We start from the raw sequence: 18,484 nt of genomic DNA, 5'->3' as shown, positions 1-18,484 counted from the left end.
ACTACACATGTACCTCTTCCCATAAATCTGTTTCAGTCTGTTCATCTTTGATTTTTTTTTTGTTACCTGTAGACTTTTTCGAATGTGAGGTTTATATTAGCGTTTTGATACAGGGCTCCGGAGAGATAGTTTTTCCACTGTGAATTCAGCAGATATGGAGTATCCAGAACCTTGCAAACAAAAAGAACCAAATGTTATTACATATTGCCGAAAAGTAATGTTCATTATTACTGGGGAAAAAAGAAGAGGAAGTTACCATAGAAAAAACCTTGTGATATTAAAGTCAACCACGGGCAGCATGAATCAGAGATGGTCCCCTTAATTGCAGCCGTGTATGGCTTGTGATGAAACTCAGCAGTGTTCAAGAGAAGACCCATTTTTAAAGGATGTCTTGGAACTATGTGTCTCGGAAGACTAGTCCAAGCCCAGTGAATCAGCGGGAGTGCGTGAGACCGCGTCATGCCTCGGTGATGCAAGGTCAACTTCCAGAGTCCCGAAGTTGACGCGACATCACCGGATGTCAGTGGCGGCTGCAGCCGGGGGTCACGTAATCGGGAGTGAGCAATAGAGACGCTCAGAGGCAAATATGTCAACATAAGGTATTTATCTGAAAGGTTTAAAATCGATGAGCACAATATACTGTACATTGTAGTGGCCCAACTCTTTAAGAACATTGGTTTACGATAGTCTTTCAGTGTAAACAGGCTGCCGATGAAAGAGCAAAATGATCTTTTGTGCAGAGAAAAATATCATCTTTCTCGGTTGCACATTGTCCTGTATAAATAGGACTCGCACTGCCTAGAACAATGGAAGTCTATGTGCACTGAGCAAGGTAAGGCAAGGTGCAGTCAACCGTATTTTCAGTCCAAGAGTTATCCGACAAATCATCGTATCGCACTCAGACCAATGTTATTCTATGGGGTCATGCCCATGTTCGTTTTTTTTACCTCAGGCAGAGTCGGTCCAAGGAAAAAAAATCACAGCCTTGGATCTGACATTTGGATCACACTTGACCATATAAGTCAACGAGTCCATGGGAAACATCGGACTTCACTCTGTTTTCTACGGAGTGACAAAATGGAGAAGATGGGAGTATGATCAGAGTGTGATTAGCGTAATTGACCCGATTCTCTTGGTCACTTATCCTAATTCAGATCTATTACGGATCGCTCGGTGCCTGTGTAAAACCGGCTACTAAATGAGCGCCAATCGGTGAAGGTTTACCAATCAGCGGTCATTCAGTGCTACCAGTCGGTCCATGTAAGCAGACCATTACAGACACAGAGATATCCCCTCAAATACCAGCTGATTGTCCTAGCAAGGGTACTTTTCTGATCAGCCTGTTCTAAAAGGCACCATCCTAGCAAGAAGCTATTATCCAAAATGGACAACCCTTTTATATACTCAAGTCCCTGTGCCAAGTTATGGAGAATATTAATGGATCTGGCTCAGTTCACATCATAGTTTTCCAGAATAAATGATGAAATGTGCTCTGTAGCCGTTTGAGGTGCAGGATCCGATCCAGATGAGCAGGATTGGTATCAGTGTATCAGGTACAGAAGTATAAGACTTTCCATTTTTTTTCCCCTTTCGTGTTAAATACCACTTATAATTTTGTCTCAAAAAATGCACCAAACCACAGCCATAAAAATGCTATTGGCCTAAGGGTGGTAAGCTATGAGTACTCCTTCTGCAACGCTGGATTTCACATGTTTGGAATATCCGTGTATCCTATATAGTTCCGGACAAATTTTTCTAAACTTTGACATTTTTCTTTTTAATTTTTCATTACTAAGGAATTTTTTTTCTTCTTCTTAAAGAAAAAGTTCCTAAGTTATCCATTTGTGGGAAGTATTTTAGCTTTCTTGGTTTCCCACGCTGGGAGACAACCTCTAATGGTAACAATGGCCATAAAGACTGCCCTCCGGATCGGCCTATAAATCTGCAGGATGATATAACATTACAATCTTCATGTTCTATAGTGATGGCTAAATATTCCAGAATCAGGCAGCTCAGGAAAAATAAAGAACACTGTTATGTGGAGACATAGTAGAGGATGAATGTAAATGGTGAGATGATTACGGTACTTGCCGGATTAGCCCTTTTTTAATTGTATGATTATAATGTATTCCCATTTGTCAGGCATTCCTTCTTATTATTGTTAAACCATTTATTTAAAAATTACTGAAAATGACAAAATGAAATCATCTATTACTAGAAATAAAAAAAAATATGTTTTTATCTGTGAGCAAAATAAAATTCCAGTGTCTGTGCTGGTGCCTGGAGCAGTGAGCAAGTGACTGACATATCTCGGCTGTTATACAGGCTGCGGCTTGAGAAGACTTGCACCATAAAATAAGCTGGAAGGATAGACAAAAGGGATCTCCCCCGGAGCGTCATATTTGTGTGGATTATACACAGACTCCCACAATTCTTTTATGCATTGGGAATTAACATGTCAAGAAATATTACAGTGCCTGATGATGATGAGGAACGTTAACAGAATGAGGTCCAGGATGAGTCAATAAGATAAATTTGTGGGATTTGACGTAAAGAGACAATAACTAACTTGTCTCACCGGACTGTCTACAACACCGCACATCCATGAGTGATTCACACATAACTCTGAACTATCCCGATCGCTGCACGGAGGACTCCCGATCAATAGATATGTGATAAATTGTGGATCGGTGGGTGTGAGAATGCTGGGATTCTGAGATTGGGGCTCTGAGATGCGCCATTGGAATAGAGCGTTGACTGCGCATGCGTGCCCCCACTACACTTATTCTCCATTGGAGTGTTGGAGATAGCCGGGAGAGTGAATGGAGCAGTGAACGCATGCGCAGCAACCAAAGTGGTATGTTAGCTGCATGTTATCACCCATCTTTAAATAGGTGATAACATTTAAAGAGATTGTCCAGGATCTTTTTTTAACTATATGCCTAAAAACTAACAGGCAGGTAGCTGCTAAGAGAGGCAACTAGCTGCCTGTTGTACCTGGCGCCGACAGAGTAGTCACAACTAAAGATGGGTGAACCGAACAGTAAAGTTAGGGGTCCGTACCAAACACCTATTGTTCGGGCACAGATCCCGAACAAGGACTTCACCAGGAAGTCCGTGCTATTGCTCGGGTTTGGCCCACGGAACACCAGGTGTTTCTCGCGCTGTCATCTGCATGACAGTGTGAGATACTCCAGCATCTTGCCGCCGATCAGAGAGCCACGGCTCCCATGCTGTCAGATGACAGCTTGAGTCCACACCTATTACAGGAGGTAAAAAGCTTACCTCCGGGTCACAGGCGTTGGCTGAGGGGACTACTACTCACATCACTCTACACTTGCTGCCACTAATAACAGTGAGAGCAGGCGTCGGCTGATAGGAGTATTCATCAGTCGGTGCCTATAAATGAATAATAATAAAAAAAAAAAAGAACATGGGTGCCCCTGTATTTTTGGTAACCAGCCAGGCAAAACTGACAGCTGTGGGCTGCAACCCTCAGCTGTCAGCTTTAGCAAGGTTGGTTATCAAGTATAGAGGTGTCCCCACACAGTTTTTTAAAGTTATTTAAAAAACAGTGTGGTGTCCTGTTGTGAATTCTGTGGCTGAATTCACTTCTGTGGTCACAAGTGGTATTGCAGTCTCTGGGCTTCCTCCCTCAAGTGTTTGGTGAGCTCGTTGGCTGCCTTGCTATTTAGCTCCACCTGAGTCTGTCTTCCTTGCTCCTTGTCAATGTTCCAGTGTTGGATCTGAGCTACTGCATCTTTCCTTGGGCCTGCTGCTCTGCTAGATAAGTGCTTCTAGTTTGTTTTCTGTTTTTTCTGTCCAGCTTGCTATTAACTTTTGCTGGAAGCTCTGAGAAGCAAAGGGGTGCACCGCCGTGCTGTTAGTTCGGCACGGTGGGTCTTTTTGCCCCTTTGCGTGGCTTTCGTTTTAGGGTTTTTTGTAGACTGCATAGTTCTCTTTGCTATCCTCGCTCTGTCTAGAATATCGGGCCTCACTTTGCTGAATCTATTTCATTCCTACGTTTGTCTTTTCATCTTGCTAACAGTTATTATATGTGGGGGGCTGCCTATTCCTTTGGGGTATTTCTCTGAGGTAAGTCAGGCTTGTATTTCTATCTTCAGGCTAGTCAGCTCCTCAGGCAGTGCCGAGTTGCATAGGTAGTGATAGGTGCAATCCACTGCTGCTTATAGTTGTGTGAGGATAGATCAGGTACTGCAGTCTACAGAGATTCCACGTCTCAGAGCTCGTCCTATTGTTTTTGGTTATTGCCAGATCTCTGTATGTGCGCTGATTATTGCACGCTGTGTTGCCTGATTGCCAGCCATAACAGTACAAGGAGCCACCCAATGATTCCCAATAGAGGGAAAAAAGAAATCCTGACATCATTTTTTTTTCTTAGCTCTGTCTTCAGTCTTTTTTTTCCCCTAGACATTAGAGTGCTTCAGGACACAGCTGTGGACATGGATATTCAGGCTCTGTGCTCCTCAATGGATAATCTCGTTGTAAATGTACAAAAGATTCAAGATACTATTGATCAGAAATCGATGCTAGAACCAAGAATTCCGATTCCTGATTTGTTTTTTGGTGACAGAACTAAAGTTCCTGAACTTCAGAAATAATTGTAAGCTATTTTTGGCCTTGAAACCTCATTCTTCTGGTAATCCTATTCAACAGGTTTTGATTATTATTTCTTTCTTGCGCGGCGACCCACAGGACTGGGCGTTTTCTCTTGCACCAGGAGATTCTGCATTGAGTAATGTTGATGCATTTTTCCAGGCGCTGGGATTGCTTTACGATGAGCCTAATTCAGTGGATCAGGCTGAGAAAAATCTGCTGGCTTTATGCCAGGGTCAGGATGATGTAGAAGTATATTGTCAGAAATTTAGGAAGTGGTCAGTACTCACTCTGTGGAATGAATCTGCACTAGCGGCTTTGTTCAGAAAGGGTCTCTCTGAAGCTCTTAAGGATGTAATGGTGGGATTTCCTATGCCTGCTGGTTTGAATGAGTCTATGTCCTTGGCCATTCAGATCGGTCGTCGCTTGCGCGAGCGTAAATCTGTGCACCATCTGGCGGTATTGTCTGAGAGTAAACCTGAGCCTATGCAGTGCGACAGGACTATGACTAAAGTAGAACGGCAAGAACACAGACGTCTGAACAGACTGTGTTTCTATTGTGGTGATTCTACTCATGCTATTTCTAATTGTCCTAAACGCACTAGGCGGTTCGATAGCTCTGCCGTTATTGGTACTGTACAGTCAAAATTCCTTTTGTCCATTACCTTAATGTGCTCTTTGTCATCGTATTCTGTCATGGCATTTGTGGATTCAGGCGCTGCCCTGAATCTGATGGATTTGGATTATTCTAAACGTTGTGGATTTTTCTTGGAGCCTTTGCGGTGTCCTATTCCGTTGAGAGGAATTGATGCTACACCTTTGGCCAAGAATAAGCCTCAGTACTGGGCCCAGCTGACCATGTGCATGGCTCCTGCACATCAGGAAGTTATTCGCTTTCTGGTACTGCATAATTTGCATGATGTGGTCGTGTTGGGGTTGCCATGGCTACAAACCCATAATCCAGTATTGGATTGGAACTCTATGTCGGTAACCAGCTGGGGTTGTCAGGGAGTACATGGTGATGTTCCATTTTTGTCTATTTCGTCATCCATTCCTTCTGACATCCCAGAGTTCTTGTCGGACTTTCAGGATGTATTTGAAGAGTCCAAGTCTGATGCCCTACCTCCGCATAGGAATTGTGATTGTGCTATCGATTTGATTCCTGGTAGTAAATTCCCTAAGGGTCGTTTATTTAATTTGTCCGTACCTGAACACACCGCTATGCGCAGTTATGTGAAGGAGTCCCTGGAGAAGGGACATATTCGCCCATCGTCGTCACCATTGGGAGCAGGGTTCTTTTTTTGTAGCCAAGAAGGATGGTTCGCTAAGACCGTGTATTGATTACCGCCTTCTTAATAAGATCACTGTTAAGTTTCAGTATCCCTTGCCATTGATTTCTGACTTGTTTGCTCGGATTAAGGGGGCTAGTTGGTTTACTAAGATTGATCTTCGTGGTGCGTATAATCTGGTGAGAATCAGGCAGGGAGATGAATGGAAAACGGCATTTAATACGCCCGAGGGTCATTTTGAGTATCTGGTGATGCCGTTCGGACTTGCCAATGCTACATCTGTTTTTCAGTCTTTTATGCATGACATTTTCCGTGAGTATCTGGATAAATTCTTGATTGTTTACTTGGATGACATTTTGATCTTCTCAGATGATTGGGAGTCTCATGTGAAGCAAGTCAGAATGGTTTTCCAGGTACTGCGTGCTAATTCCTTGTTCGTGAAGGGATCAAAGTGTCTCTTCGGTGTGCAGAAAGTTTCATTTTTGGGGTTCATCTTTTCCCCTTCTACTATCGAGATGGATCCGGTTAAGGTTCAGGCCATCCAGGATTGGACCCAGCCGACATCTCTAAAAAGTCTGCAGAAATTCCTGGGCTTTGCTAATTTTTATCGTCGCTTCATCTGTAATTTTTCTAGCATTGCCAGACCATTGACCGATTTGACCAAGAAGGGTGCTGATTTGGTTAATTGGTCTTCTGCTGCCATGGAAGCTTTTCAGGAGTTGAAGCGTCGTTTTTGCTGTGCCCCTGTGTTGTGTCAACCTGATGTTTCTCTTCCGTTCCAGGTCGAGGTTGATGCTTCTGAGATTGGTGCAGGGGCGGTTTTGTCACAGAGAGGTTCTGGTTGCTCAGTGTTCAAACCATGTGCTTTCTTTTCCAGGAAATTTTCTGCTGCTGAGCGTAATTATGATGTGGGCAACCGAGAGTTGCTGGCCATGAAGTGGGCATTCGAGGAGTGGCGTCATTGGCTTGAGGGTGCTAAGCATCGCGTGGTGGTTTTGACTGATCATAAGAACCTTACTTATCTTGAGTCTGCCAAGCGCTTGAATCCTAGACAGGCCCGTTGGTCGTTATTTTTTGCTCGTTTTGATTTTGTGATTTCATACCTTCCGGGCTCTAAAGATGTGAAGGCGGATGCTCTGTCTAGGAGTTTTGTGCCCGACTCTCCGGGGTTATCTGAGCCGGCGAGTATCCTCAAGGAAGGAGTCATTGTGTCTGCCATCTCTCCTGATTTGCGGAGAGTGTTGCAGAAATTTCAGGCTAATAAACCTGATCGTTGTCCGGCCGAGAAACTGTTCGTCCCTGATAGGTGGACTAGTAAAGTTATCTCTGAACTTCATTGTTCGGTGCTGGCCGGTCATCCAGGAATCTTTGGTACCAGGGAGTTGGTTGCTAGATCCTTCTGGTGGCCATCTCTGTCGCGGGATGTGCGTGCTTTTGTGCAGTCCTGTGGAATTTGTGCTAGGGCTAAGCCCTGCTGTTCACGTGCCAGTGGGTTGCTTTTGCCCTTGCCGGTCCCGAAGAGGCCTTGGACACATATTTCGATGGATTTCATTTCTGACCTTCCCGTTTCTCAAAAGATGTCGGTCATTTGGGTGGTCTGTGATCGCTTTTCTAAAATGGTCCATCTGGTGCCCTTGGTTAAATTGCCTTCCTCCTCTGATTTGGTGCCTTTGTTCTTCCAGCATGTGGTTCGTTTACATGGCATTCCTGAGAATATTGTTTCTGACAGAGGTTCCCAGTTTGTTTCGAGGTTCTGGCGAGCCTTTTGTGGTAGGATGGGCATTGACCTATCTTTCTCCTCGGCCTTCCATCCTCAGACTAATGACCAGACCGAACGAACCAATCAGACCTTGGAAACATATCTGAGATGTTTTGTTTCCGCTGACCAGGATGATTGGGTGTCATTTTTGCCGTTGGCTGAGTTCGCCCTTAATAATCGGGCCAGCTCGGCTACCTTGGTCTCTCCATTTTTCTGCAATTCTGGGTTCCATCCTCGTTTCTCTTCAGGACAGGTTGAGTCTTCGGACTGTCCTGGTGTGGATTCTGTGGTGGACAGGTTGCAGCAGATCTGGACTCAGGTAGTGGACAATTTGACCTTGTCCCAGGAGAAGGCTCAGCTTTTCGCTAATCGCAGACGCCGTGTGGGACCCCGACTTCGTGTTGGGGATCTGGTTTGGTTATCTTCTCGTCATATTCCTATGAAGGTTTCCTCTCCTAAATTTAAACCTCGTTTTATTGGTCCGTATAGGATTTCTGAGATTCTCAATCCGGTGTCTTTTCGTCTGACCCTCCCAGACTCCTTTTCCATACATAATGTATTCCATAGGTCGTTGTTGAGGAGATACGTGGCACCTATGGTTCCATCTGTGGAGCCTCCTGCCCCTGTTTTGGTGGAGGGGGAATTGGAGTATATTGTGGAGAAGATTTTGGATTCTCGTGTCTCTAGACGGAAACTCCAGTATCTGGTCAAATGGAAGGGTTATGCTCAGGAAGATAATTCCTGGGTTTTTGCCTCTGATGTCCATGCCCCAGATCTTGTTCGTGCCTTTCATGTGGCTCATCCTGGTCGGCCTGGGGGTTCTGGTGAGGGTTCGGTGACCCCTCCTTAAGGGGGGGGTACTGTTGTGAATTCTGTGGCTGAATTCACTTCTGTGGTCACAAGTGGTATTGCAGTCTCTGGGCTTCCTCCCTCAGGTGTTTGGTGAGCTCGTTGGCTGCCTTGCTATTTAGCTCCACCTGAGTCTGTCTTCCTTGCTCCTTGTCAATGTTCCAGTGTTGGATCTGAGCTACTGCATCTTTCCTTGGGCCTGCTGCTCTGCTAGATAAGTGCTTCTAGTTTGTTTTCTGTTTTTTCTGTCCAGCTTGCTATTAACTTTTGCTGGAAGCTCTGAGAAGCAAAGGGGTGCACCGCCGTGCTGTTAGTTCGGCACGGTGGGTCTTTTTGCCCCTTTGCGTGGTTTTCGTTTTAGGGTTTTTTGTAGACTGCATAGTTCTCTTTGCTATCCTCGCTCTGTCTAGAATATCGGGCCTCACTTTGCTGAATCTATTTCATTCCTACGTTTGTCTTTTCATCTTGCTAACAGTTATTATATGTGGGGGGCTGCCTATTCCTTTGGGGTATTTCTCTGAGGTAAGTCAGGCTTGTATTTCTATCTTCAGGCTAGTCAGCTCCTCAGGCAGTGCCGAGTTGCATAGGTAGTGATAGGTGCAATCCACTGCTGCTTATAGTTGTGTGAGGATAGATCAGGTACTGCAGTCTACAGAGATTCCACGTCTCAGAGCTCGTCCTATTGTTTTTGGTTATTGCCAGATCTCTGTATGTGCGCTGATTATTGCACGCTGTGTTGCCTGATTGCCAGCCATAACAGTGTCCCACTTATTTTTGACAACCAGCTAAGCTAAAGCATGTACCATAGATATTAGCGTCAAAGAAAATCAGATATGTAATAGGGAAATTATAGACTGTGTAACATATTGTCCCCTTAAAAAATATAATTTTAATTAGATTACCTTAAAAATACCAATACCCAGTGAAACACACAAAAAATACTCAAAGAATCTAGTAATGCACCTAGCCTAGTACAATGACCCTACGCTTAGCTGCTGTCCCTTCCTAACAGTGGAGGTTGGCACCCTGATAGAGTTTTTGATGCCCCCACTCCGCGGCGGCTCTCACCTGCTCACCCTGTTAAATAACTAGCAAACTGTAGGTGGGAAAACAATGAGCATATAAAAGAGATGAAAGAAAGCGTAAGGTAAGAAAGACTAAGGTGCACAAAAAGTATATATAACAACCCCCTGCATTCAAATCCCGTATAGCACAGTCAAAAATGAGGTCTGCCCAGGCATCAAGGCACCTGCATCTTTGGCCTCTGGTTCAACATCTTTGCCCCCTGAGGAACCGGTGCATTACTAGATTCTTTGAGTATTTTTTGTGTGTTTCACTGGGTATTGGTATTTTTAAGGTAATCTAATTAAAACCATAGATATTAGCCATGGAAATTGTCACGGTGAACTTTGGTGAACTCACTGAGCTCAGCACTGCACCATGAGACTTAAATAATTTATTAAAAGAATAGTGTGGAGACCCCTCTATTCTTGATAGCCTTGCTAAAGCTGATAGCTGAGGGTTGCAGCCTGCAGCTGTCCATTTTGCCTGGCTGGATACCAAAAATACAGAGGAACCCAAGTCATTTTTTATTATTATTTATTTATTTATTTAGTTATAGCACAGGCTGATGAATACTCCCATCAGCCGGCACCTGCTCTCACTGCTATTATCAGCAGCAGGCATATGCTGATGGGAGTAGTAGTCCCATCAGTTGATGCCTGTGACCAGAGGTAAGATTATTACCTCCGGTCACAGCTGCGGGCTCACACTGTCATAATCTTACCGCCGATCAGAGAAAGTGTTTGCCGCGCTGTCATGCACATGACAGCATGGCATACACTCGAAGTTCAGGCCCCCCCCATTCATGTGAATGGGGTCCGAGTACTGTTTTGGAACCTAAACCGAACTTATTTTAAACTTTGGCCAAACCCGCCGCACCCAAATATCCAGGCGCTCGCCCATCACTAGGCACAACCACTCCTGCATGTGATTTAGCTGCTCCAGGTCAGTATAACAGGTTTTCTTCTTCTGGGCTGCTCTGTCAATGCGGCAACATCCAACATAATGATTAGGTTAGGTAGCAGTGAGTCGGCTGTCAATAAGTGTGATGTTGGCAGTCACACCCTGAGCAGAGTGGAAGAGAAGCTACTGCTCTGTCGACGTGACGTCAGCGGAAGACGCAGAATCGTCAGCAGGAGCAGTCTGTAACCACTCTGTGTGTTCAGAAATCGTTCTTAGACACAATGTTAAAAGAAAATAATAATAATAGATAACCCCTTTAATGTTGGGAATAAATCTAATACATACTATAAAAACACTTTAAAAATGGAATATCCGGTTCTCTCATGCCTCCACTGAAGAGGACTAATGTCACCTCCAGGATTCTCTCGCTTACAGTATTATTCATGGACACTACTCAATGTACCAGTTTCGGGCACTGCACCACCTTCAGTCATCTGACAACTTATACAAAGGAAGAGCCAACAATATTATATTATGCCAGAAAATAACTATTATAAATTAATGTGCAGGTACACATACGCCACTTATACAGACATGTTGCTTGTCTTGTTAGGTAAAAAATTGCTAATTCCAAAATGTAATCCAATTATAAAGGAAGGCTAGAGCTTACACGTGGAGCGAACACGTTACATATATATTCTCCCATTACATTTCTATGTAAAAATCGGTCTGAGGGGAAGTAAGAAGGGGACAGCTGGACCTTTACAGTTTGGCCATCAATCTGCCTTACAGTAGAAGGCTTTTCTCTGGGTCAGATCTTCTGGAGGAAAGCCATTTTATATTTTTTGGGAGCCACAAGAACCATTTGTTCTTTCCAACAGGTGTTACAAATTGCCATTTTTCAACTTTTTTACCCTACAGTTAAGGTCTATGACATTCATTCTCACCTTAAACAAAGATCTGTCTTGAAAAGGTTCACACACCAACTTTTCTACATTTCCGCCAGCCAAGAAGGTAACAATCACGATAAGCATGAGAACCCAGGAGAAGAGGAAGCTGAATCCAACTCCGCTGCAAAGTAATAATTAACAGGAGAATTTAAGAAAAAAAAAACCTTATATATGTGGCACAAAATCGTGAATTATTAGGGATCCCAGTCAGTGGCATAGCGCGAGTTACCAGCTCCCTTGGGCACGGTAAGTATTTTGTGCACATGTATTGTTATTGGAAGAAAACACATATATTATAGTTTGCACTTAGACCTTCCTAATTCCTAGGTTTTTTTTTTTTTTTTTGCGTTTGTTACAATTTTAAAAATAAAATGTTATACATTGTTATTTTTCTTAGCTTTTTTTTTTAGAATATTTTTATTTTTTATGTAATTTATTTTAAAGACTCTAGCTCTAACCATAAACCAACCCCTAACTCTAACCCTAATCCCTAGTTAGGGTTAGAAAAAGTGTAAATGAATGAATATAGTATTGAATCATGTGCACTGTAATGGATGGATTCAATTCAGTCTTCATTCAATCTGTGATCATCTTGTCATCTCTGTCGCTGTTATGCGGAGCCCAGCAGCGAAGGTGAGTTACTGTAATCTACTGTGATCAGCATAGCAAGTGTCCAAGATAACAAACTTACTTCCTTATATTCTTTATTTCTGCCTATGCAGAGGGAAACAGGGGATGATATTCTCATCTTGCAGGTTATGCTCTGCATAGGCAACTACAGGCGGGCACTCACTGCACACTTGCAGGCGCCAATCACTTTACAGTTGAGGTGGCATGTTTGATGGGCGAGTAGATGAAATTGTGCACATAAATAGACTTTGGAACCAAGGACTGCCGCCTCTCTGTCCCCCCAACCACTATATTCCACAGCCCCCAATATGGACACCATGTAAGACTGCACTGAATCAGGAGGGAGATATGATATGATACCTACAAGATGTGCAAAGTATACTCACGCCATGAGAAAATTCCCTCCAGTATTTGAGATGCAGCCTCTCGTGGTTGGTGAAGCATGTTGGTCAAAACCACAAGATCCAAATAGCAGGCCAAGGAAGTAGAAGACGGCAATAAGTGTCACCATGCAACAAAGGACGAGAGAGCCCAACCACCTGCAGAGGAGGCATCAGTGTTTCATGAAAACTATTTAATTACTGGAAAATAGAAAAAGATAGATAGATAGATAGATAGATAGATAGATAGATAGATAGATAGATAGATAGATAGATAGATAGATAGATAGATAGCACCCCTGGTCAAAATTACTGTTGCGAACAGTTAAGCAAGTTGAAGATTAAATGATCTCTAAAAGGCCTCACGATAAAGATGACACAATTTTTTTTGCCAAAAATACAAAGAAAATGCCACTTTTTTAATTTTAAAAATTTTAACAAGGAAAATGGGTTGATACAAAAGTTTGGGCACCCTTGGAGATTTGTATGCTCATATAACTTTGACCAAGGTTTGAGACCTTAATTAGCCTGTTAGAGTTATGGATTGTTCACTATCATCGTTCGGTGATGCAAATTTCCCAGTTTTATAAAAACCCAGCCTCCTATAACCTTGTGCAAAAAAACAGCAGCCATGGGTTCTTCTAAGCAGCTGACTAGCATTCTGAAAATGGTGGAGGTCCACAAAGCAGGAGAAGGCTATAAGAGGATAGCAAAGCGTTTTCAAGTTGCCCTTTCCTCAGTTCCAAATTAAGAAATGGCAGTTAACAGGAACAGTGGAGGTCAAGTTAAGGTCTGGAAGGCCAAGCAAAATTTCACTGAGAGCTGCTCGTAGGATTGCTAGAGGCAAATCAGAACCCCCGCTTGACTACAAAAGACCCTCAGAAATATTTAGCAGACTCTGGAGCTGTGGTATACAAAAGAACATCTAAACAAGTCTAATTAATTTTGGAAACAAGTCCTGTGGAACAGTTAGGTTAAAATAGAACTCTTTGGCCACAATGATCAAAGGTATGAGAAAAAAGGGAACAAAATTTCAGGAAAAGAACATCTCATCAGCCATTAAGCACGGGGGTGGATCAATCATGCTTTGGGGTTGTGTTGCAGCCAATGACACTGGGAACATTTTACAGGTAGAGGGAAGAATGGATTCAATTAAATTTCAACAAATTTTTGGTGCAAACATAACACCATCTGTACAAAAGCCTAAGTTAAAAAGAGGATGGCTAAACACACCTCAAAATCCACCATAGACTATATCAAAAGGTGCAAGATGAAGGTTTTACAGTGGCCCTCACAGTCCCTTGATCTGAACATCATTGAAAATCTGTGGCTCAAAATAGCAGAAGATGGAAGAAGACTCAGGAATCTCACAGAACTGTAAGAATTTTCCAAGGAAGAATGGATGAAAATCCCTCAAACAAAAATTCAAAGACTCTGGTCTGGTTACAAAAAGTGTTTACAAGCTGTGATACTTGCAAAAGGGAATGCTACTAGGTACTAACCATGTAGGGTGCCCAAACAATTGCATCGGCCCATTTTCCTTTTTGTAATTTTCAAAATGTAAAAAATTGCAATTTTTTGCCTAAAATACAAAGGAAATGTGTCATCTTTAACGTTAGGCAATGTAGAGATCATTTCATCTTCACCTTGCTTAACTGTTCAATATAACAGTAATTTTAACCAGGGGTGCTCAAATTTGTACATGCCACTGTAGATACACACGTGGTCAAAATTGTTGGTACCCCTCGTTTAATGACAGAAAAACCCACAATAGTCACAGAAATAACTTGAATCTGACAACAATAATAATAAAAGATCTATGAAAATGAAAAAATGAAAGTCAGACATTGCTTTTCAACCATGCTTCTGCAGAATTTAAAAAAAAATAAAACTCATGAAATAGGCCTGGGCAGAAATGATGGTACCCTTAACTTTTATTATTTTGTTGCACAACCTTTTGAGGCAATCACTGCAATCAAACGATTCCTGTAACTGTGAATGAGACTTCTGCACCTCTCGACAGGTATTTGGCGACTCCTCATGAGCAAACTGCTCCAGTTGTCTCGTGTTTGAAGGTTGCCCCTTCCAGACGGCATGTTTCAGCTCTTTCCAAAGATGCTCAATAGGATTTAGGTCAGGGCTCATAGAAGGCCACTTCAGAATAGTCCAATGTTTTCCTCTTAGCCATTCTTGGTGTTTTTAGCTGTGTGTTTTGGGTCTTTATCCTGTTGCAAGACCCATGACCTGCGATTGAGACCAAGCTTTCTGACAGCACATTTCTCTCTCGAATCCCTTGATAGTCTTGAGATTTCATTGTACCCTGCACAGATTCTAGACACACTGTGCCAGATACAGCAAAGCAGCCACAGAACATAACAGAGCCTCCTCCATGTTTCATAGTAGGGACAGTGTTCTTTTCTTGATATGCTTCATTTTTCCGTCTGTGAACATAGAGCTGATGTGCCTGGCCAAAAATGTCACATTTTGTCTCATCTGTCCATAGGACATTCTCCCAGAAACTTTGTGGTTTGTAAACATGTAGTTTGGCAAATTCCAGTCTGGCTTTTTTATATTTTTTTTACAACAATGGTGTCCTCCTTGGTTGTGTCCCATGAAGTCCACTTTGGCTCATACAATGACAGATGGTGCGATCTGACACTGATGTTCCTTGAGCTTGAAGTTCACCTTTAATCTGTTTAGACGTTTTTCTGGGCTCTTTTGTTACCATTCGTATGATCCGTCTCTTTGATTTGTCATCAATTTTCCTCCTGCAGCCACGTCCAGGGTGGTTGGCTACAGTCCCATGACTCTTAAATTTCTGAATAATACGTGCAACTGTAGTCACAGGAACATCAAGCTGCTTGGAAATGGTCTTATAACTTTTACCTTTAACATGTTTGTCTATAATTTTCTTTCTAATCTCCTGAGACAACTCTTTCCTTTGCTTCCTCTGGTCCATGTTGAGTGTGATACACACCATGTCACCAGCACTGAGTGGGGGGGCTGGTGGGGGCTATTACAATAAATGGGGAGCTTTAGTGACTATGATTTTGTGTGAGAGGTGTGATGCAGCGGTAGGACCATACGCAATGAAACAGCAGTGAGCCAAGCAAGTTAAAAAAAAACGTTCCTTTATTGTGTTACTTCACACAGTCTATTAGCAATATACAACACATGATTTCTTCATCCAGGCCAAAGGAAAATATACAGTACACGGCTTCTTAATACAGTCCATTAGAAATACACAATAACCGGCTTTACTTTGCAGTTCCTACATAGGCCAGACTTCCCTTTGTCCATTTTTCCTGGGGAGACCGCACGGTGATACCAAGTCTCTTTACTCACGCCATGCACCTCATGCTATCCTCCGGATTGCAGCCTGGCAACACAAGACAGCCCGGGATGCAGGGTGTCAGTCCCCTTGCTTCCTCTTGCCCCTCTGTTGCTCTACACAGAAAGAGCTCTGCAGACAACTGCTGTGTCTGCCTCCAAACCAACACTGACACACCTCCCTTCTACTACAGGGCCTTTTAATTTGTCACTGCTTCACTATTCTAATTACAGGCACACCTGTGTCTGCAGTATGCCTCATGGCTTCACTACGCCTCTGTGCACAAAAACCATCAAGCGCTACAAAGAAACTGGCTAACATGAGGACCGCCCCAGGAAAGGAAGACTAAGAGTCACCTCTGCTTCTGAAGATACGTTTATCCGAGTCACCAGCCTCAGAAATTGCAGGTTAACAGCAGCTCAGATTAGAGACCTGGTCAATGCCACACAGAGTTCTAGCAGCAGACACATCTCTACAACAACTGCTAAGAGGAAACTTTGTGCAGCAGGCCTTCATTTTTATTATTATTATTATACATTTTTATAGCGCCATTTATTCCATGGCGCTTTACATGTGAAATATATGGTAAAATAACTGCTAGGAAACCATTGCTAAGGACAGGCAACAAGCAGAAGAGACTTGTTTGGGCTAAAGAACACAAGGAATGGACATTAGACCAGTGGAAATCTGTGCTTTGGTCTGATGAGTCCAAATTTTAGATCTTTGGTTCCAACCACCGTGTCTTTGTGCGACGCAGAAAAGGTGAACGGATGGACTCTACATGCCTGGTTCCCACCGTGAAGCATGGAGGAGGAGGAGGTGTGATGGTGTGGGGGTGCTTTGCTGGTGACACTGTTGGGGATTTATTCAAAATTGAAGGCATACTGAACCAGCATGGCTACCACAGCATCTTGCAGCGGCATGCCATTCCATCCGGTTTGCGTTTAGTTGGACCATCATTTATTTTTCAACAGGACAATGACTCCAAACACACCTCCAGGCTGTGTAAGGGCTATTTGACCAAGAAGGAGAGTGAAGGGGTGCTACGCCAGATGACCTGGCCTCCACAGTCACCAGATCTGAACCCAATCGAGATGGTTTGGGGTGAGCTGGACCGCAGAGTGAAGGCAAAAGGGCCAACAAGTGCTAAGCATCTCTGGGAACTCCTTCAAGATTGTTGGTAGACCATTCCCGGTGACTACCTCTTGAAGCTCATCAAGAGAATGCCAAGAGTGTGCAAAGCAGTCATCAAAGCAAAAGGTGGCTACTTTGAAGAACCTAGAATATAAGACATAATTTCAGTTGTTTCACACTTTTTTGTTAAGTATATAATTCCACATGTGTTAATTCATAGTTTTGATGCCTTCAATGTGAATGTACAATTTTCATAGTCATGAAAATACAGAAAAATCTTTAAATGAGAAGGTGTGTCCAAACTTTTGGTCTGTACTGTATATATATATATATATATATATATATATATACACACACACATTTGTATTATTTATTTTTTGTGAGGTTGGGTCCAATTAGAACTGCAGCTGTGGGGTCCGGTGATTTCTGAGTACGCTGCCGGTAGTCACCCTTGTCCATGAGCCGTTCTCGGTATTGCAGCTCATCTCCTCATCACATTTTTCCAGACTCTTGCTTGCTACATACAGTAAATACCAAATGTCCCCATACCTCACAGAGCAGACTTTCCAGCTGACTGTATGAAACATTATGTAACTTTCCTCAAAATGATTCTGAGATGAATATATTTCCTGATAAATATATGCAAGAATGGCTGGCCTGGAGGAGCAGAAGTTCTCAGGAATTTAGTCACATCATACAGATCACATCTGTGATTTCTCTCCAGCGTTCACTATGTGCACAGGGAAGACTGCAAGGGCTAACAGCTGGGACATCAGGAAGACAACACTTACAGAGCACTTAAAGGGTAACTCCAGCCTTATAGTGCCATGGCGTGGATCTGGCTACGGTGACATAAGAGTGCACGGCTGCGGAGGATGGTGCTTTGATATGGTACATTCATCCTTGTATTCCATGTAGTGCATATGTCACAAAACCAACAATATATATCATGTGTATTGAAGGAGGTTTTCTTTTTCATATAAATGCATGTATTTTGGGCTACAATTTTTTTTCCAATTGGGTTTCATAAAAAAATGTTTCACCGTTTGCTTTTACAGGCTCTTTGTTTCCCTGCACATTTAACTTTGATGTGGTCTGTGGTCAGAAAGCAGCTGAGAGGAGCTCAGAAAGAGACAGATAAAAGAATTAGACACTCTTCTTCAGACCTTCATGGCGAGTTGATTGACAGATTCTCAGTTAACTCATTCTGCAGCTAGCAATATATAATTCAACACAAAGCTATAGAGGGCAAAAAGTGCAATTCTTTTTTATGAAACCCAATTGTTGAATGTAAGCATGCCATAGATCACCAAAATAACAAGCAAAATAATCATTGTTGTCAGCACCAATGAGACCAATTGAGACCACCAATGAGACCACATAGATCATGGATCGTAAACATGTGGCCCCAGAAACAACTTTTTGCTCCCACAGCCAGGGGAAGGCTGGGCCGGGTGACAGAGGTGCAGTTATTATCCAGGCCCGCACTGTGTCTTGGTTGTGTTCTTGGTCACGTCACAGAATAACAGACACGGCCATTCAGCATGTGGTGCACGGCCGTGCCTGATGAATGACGTCAC

General features: G+C 43.0%; 1 protein-coding gene across 19 annotated transcripts in view; it reads right to left on the bottom strand.

Annotated features, from left to right (window-relative positions):
* Window positions 1-18,484, bottom strand: part of PROM1 (prominin 1) — a 354,664-nt gene that overhangs the window by 82,434 nt on the left and 253,746 nt on the right. For all 19 annotated transcript variants that reach the window (XR_011317012.1, XR_011317013.1, XR_011317014.1 and 16 more), the window contains 3 exons: window positions 12,446-12,598; window positions 11,427-11,550; window positions 67-170 (listed from right to left, as the gene is read on the bottom strand). Coding sequence is in view for 14 of the 19 variants with exons in the window: in XM_069744702.1 (XP_069600803.1) it covers window positions 67-170; window positions 11,427-11,550; window positions 12,446-12,598 (381 nt within the window). In the remaining 5 variants the exon portion in view is untranslated. The remainder of the gene's footprint in view (window positions 1-66; window positions 171-11,426; window positions 11,551-12,445; window positions 12,599-18,484) is intronic.

Source organism: Ranitomeya imitator, chromosome 1, assembly GCF_032444005.1.
Source record: "Ranitomeya imitator isolate aRanImi1 chromosome 1, aRanImi1.pri, whole genome shotgun sequence".
Classification (NCBI taxonomy): domain Eukaryota; kingdom Metazoa; phylum Chordata; class Amphibia; order Anura; family Dendrobatidae; genus Ranitomeya; species Ranitomeya imitator.
Note: the sequence above shows the minus strand (reverse complement) of the source record. Positions and strands in the feature narration are given on the sequence as shown.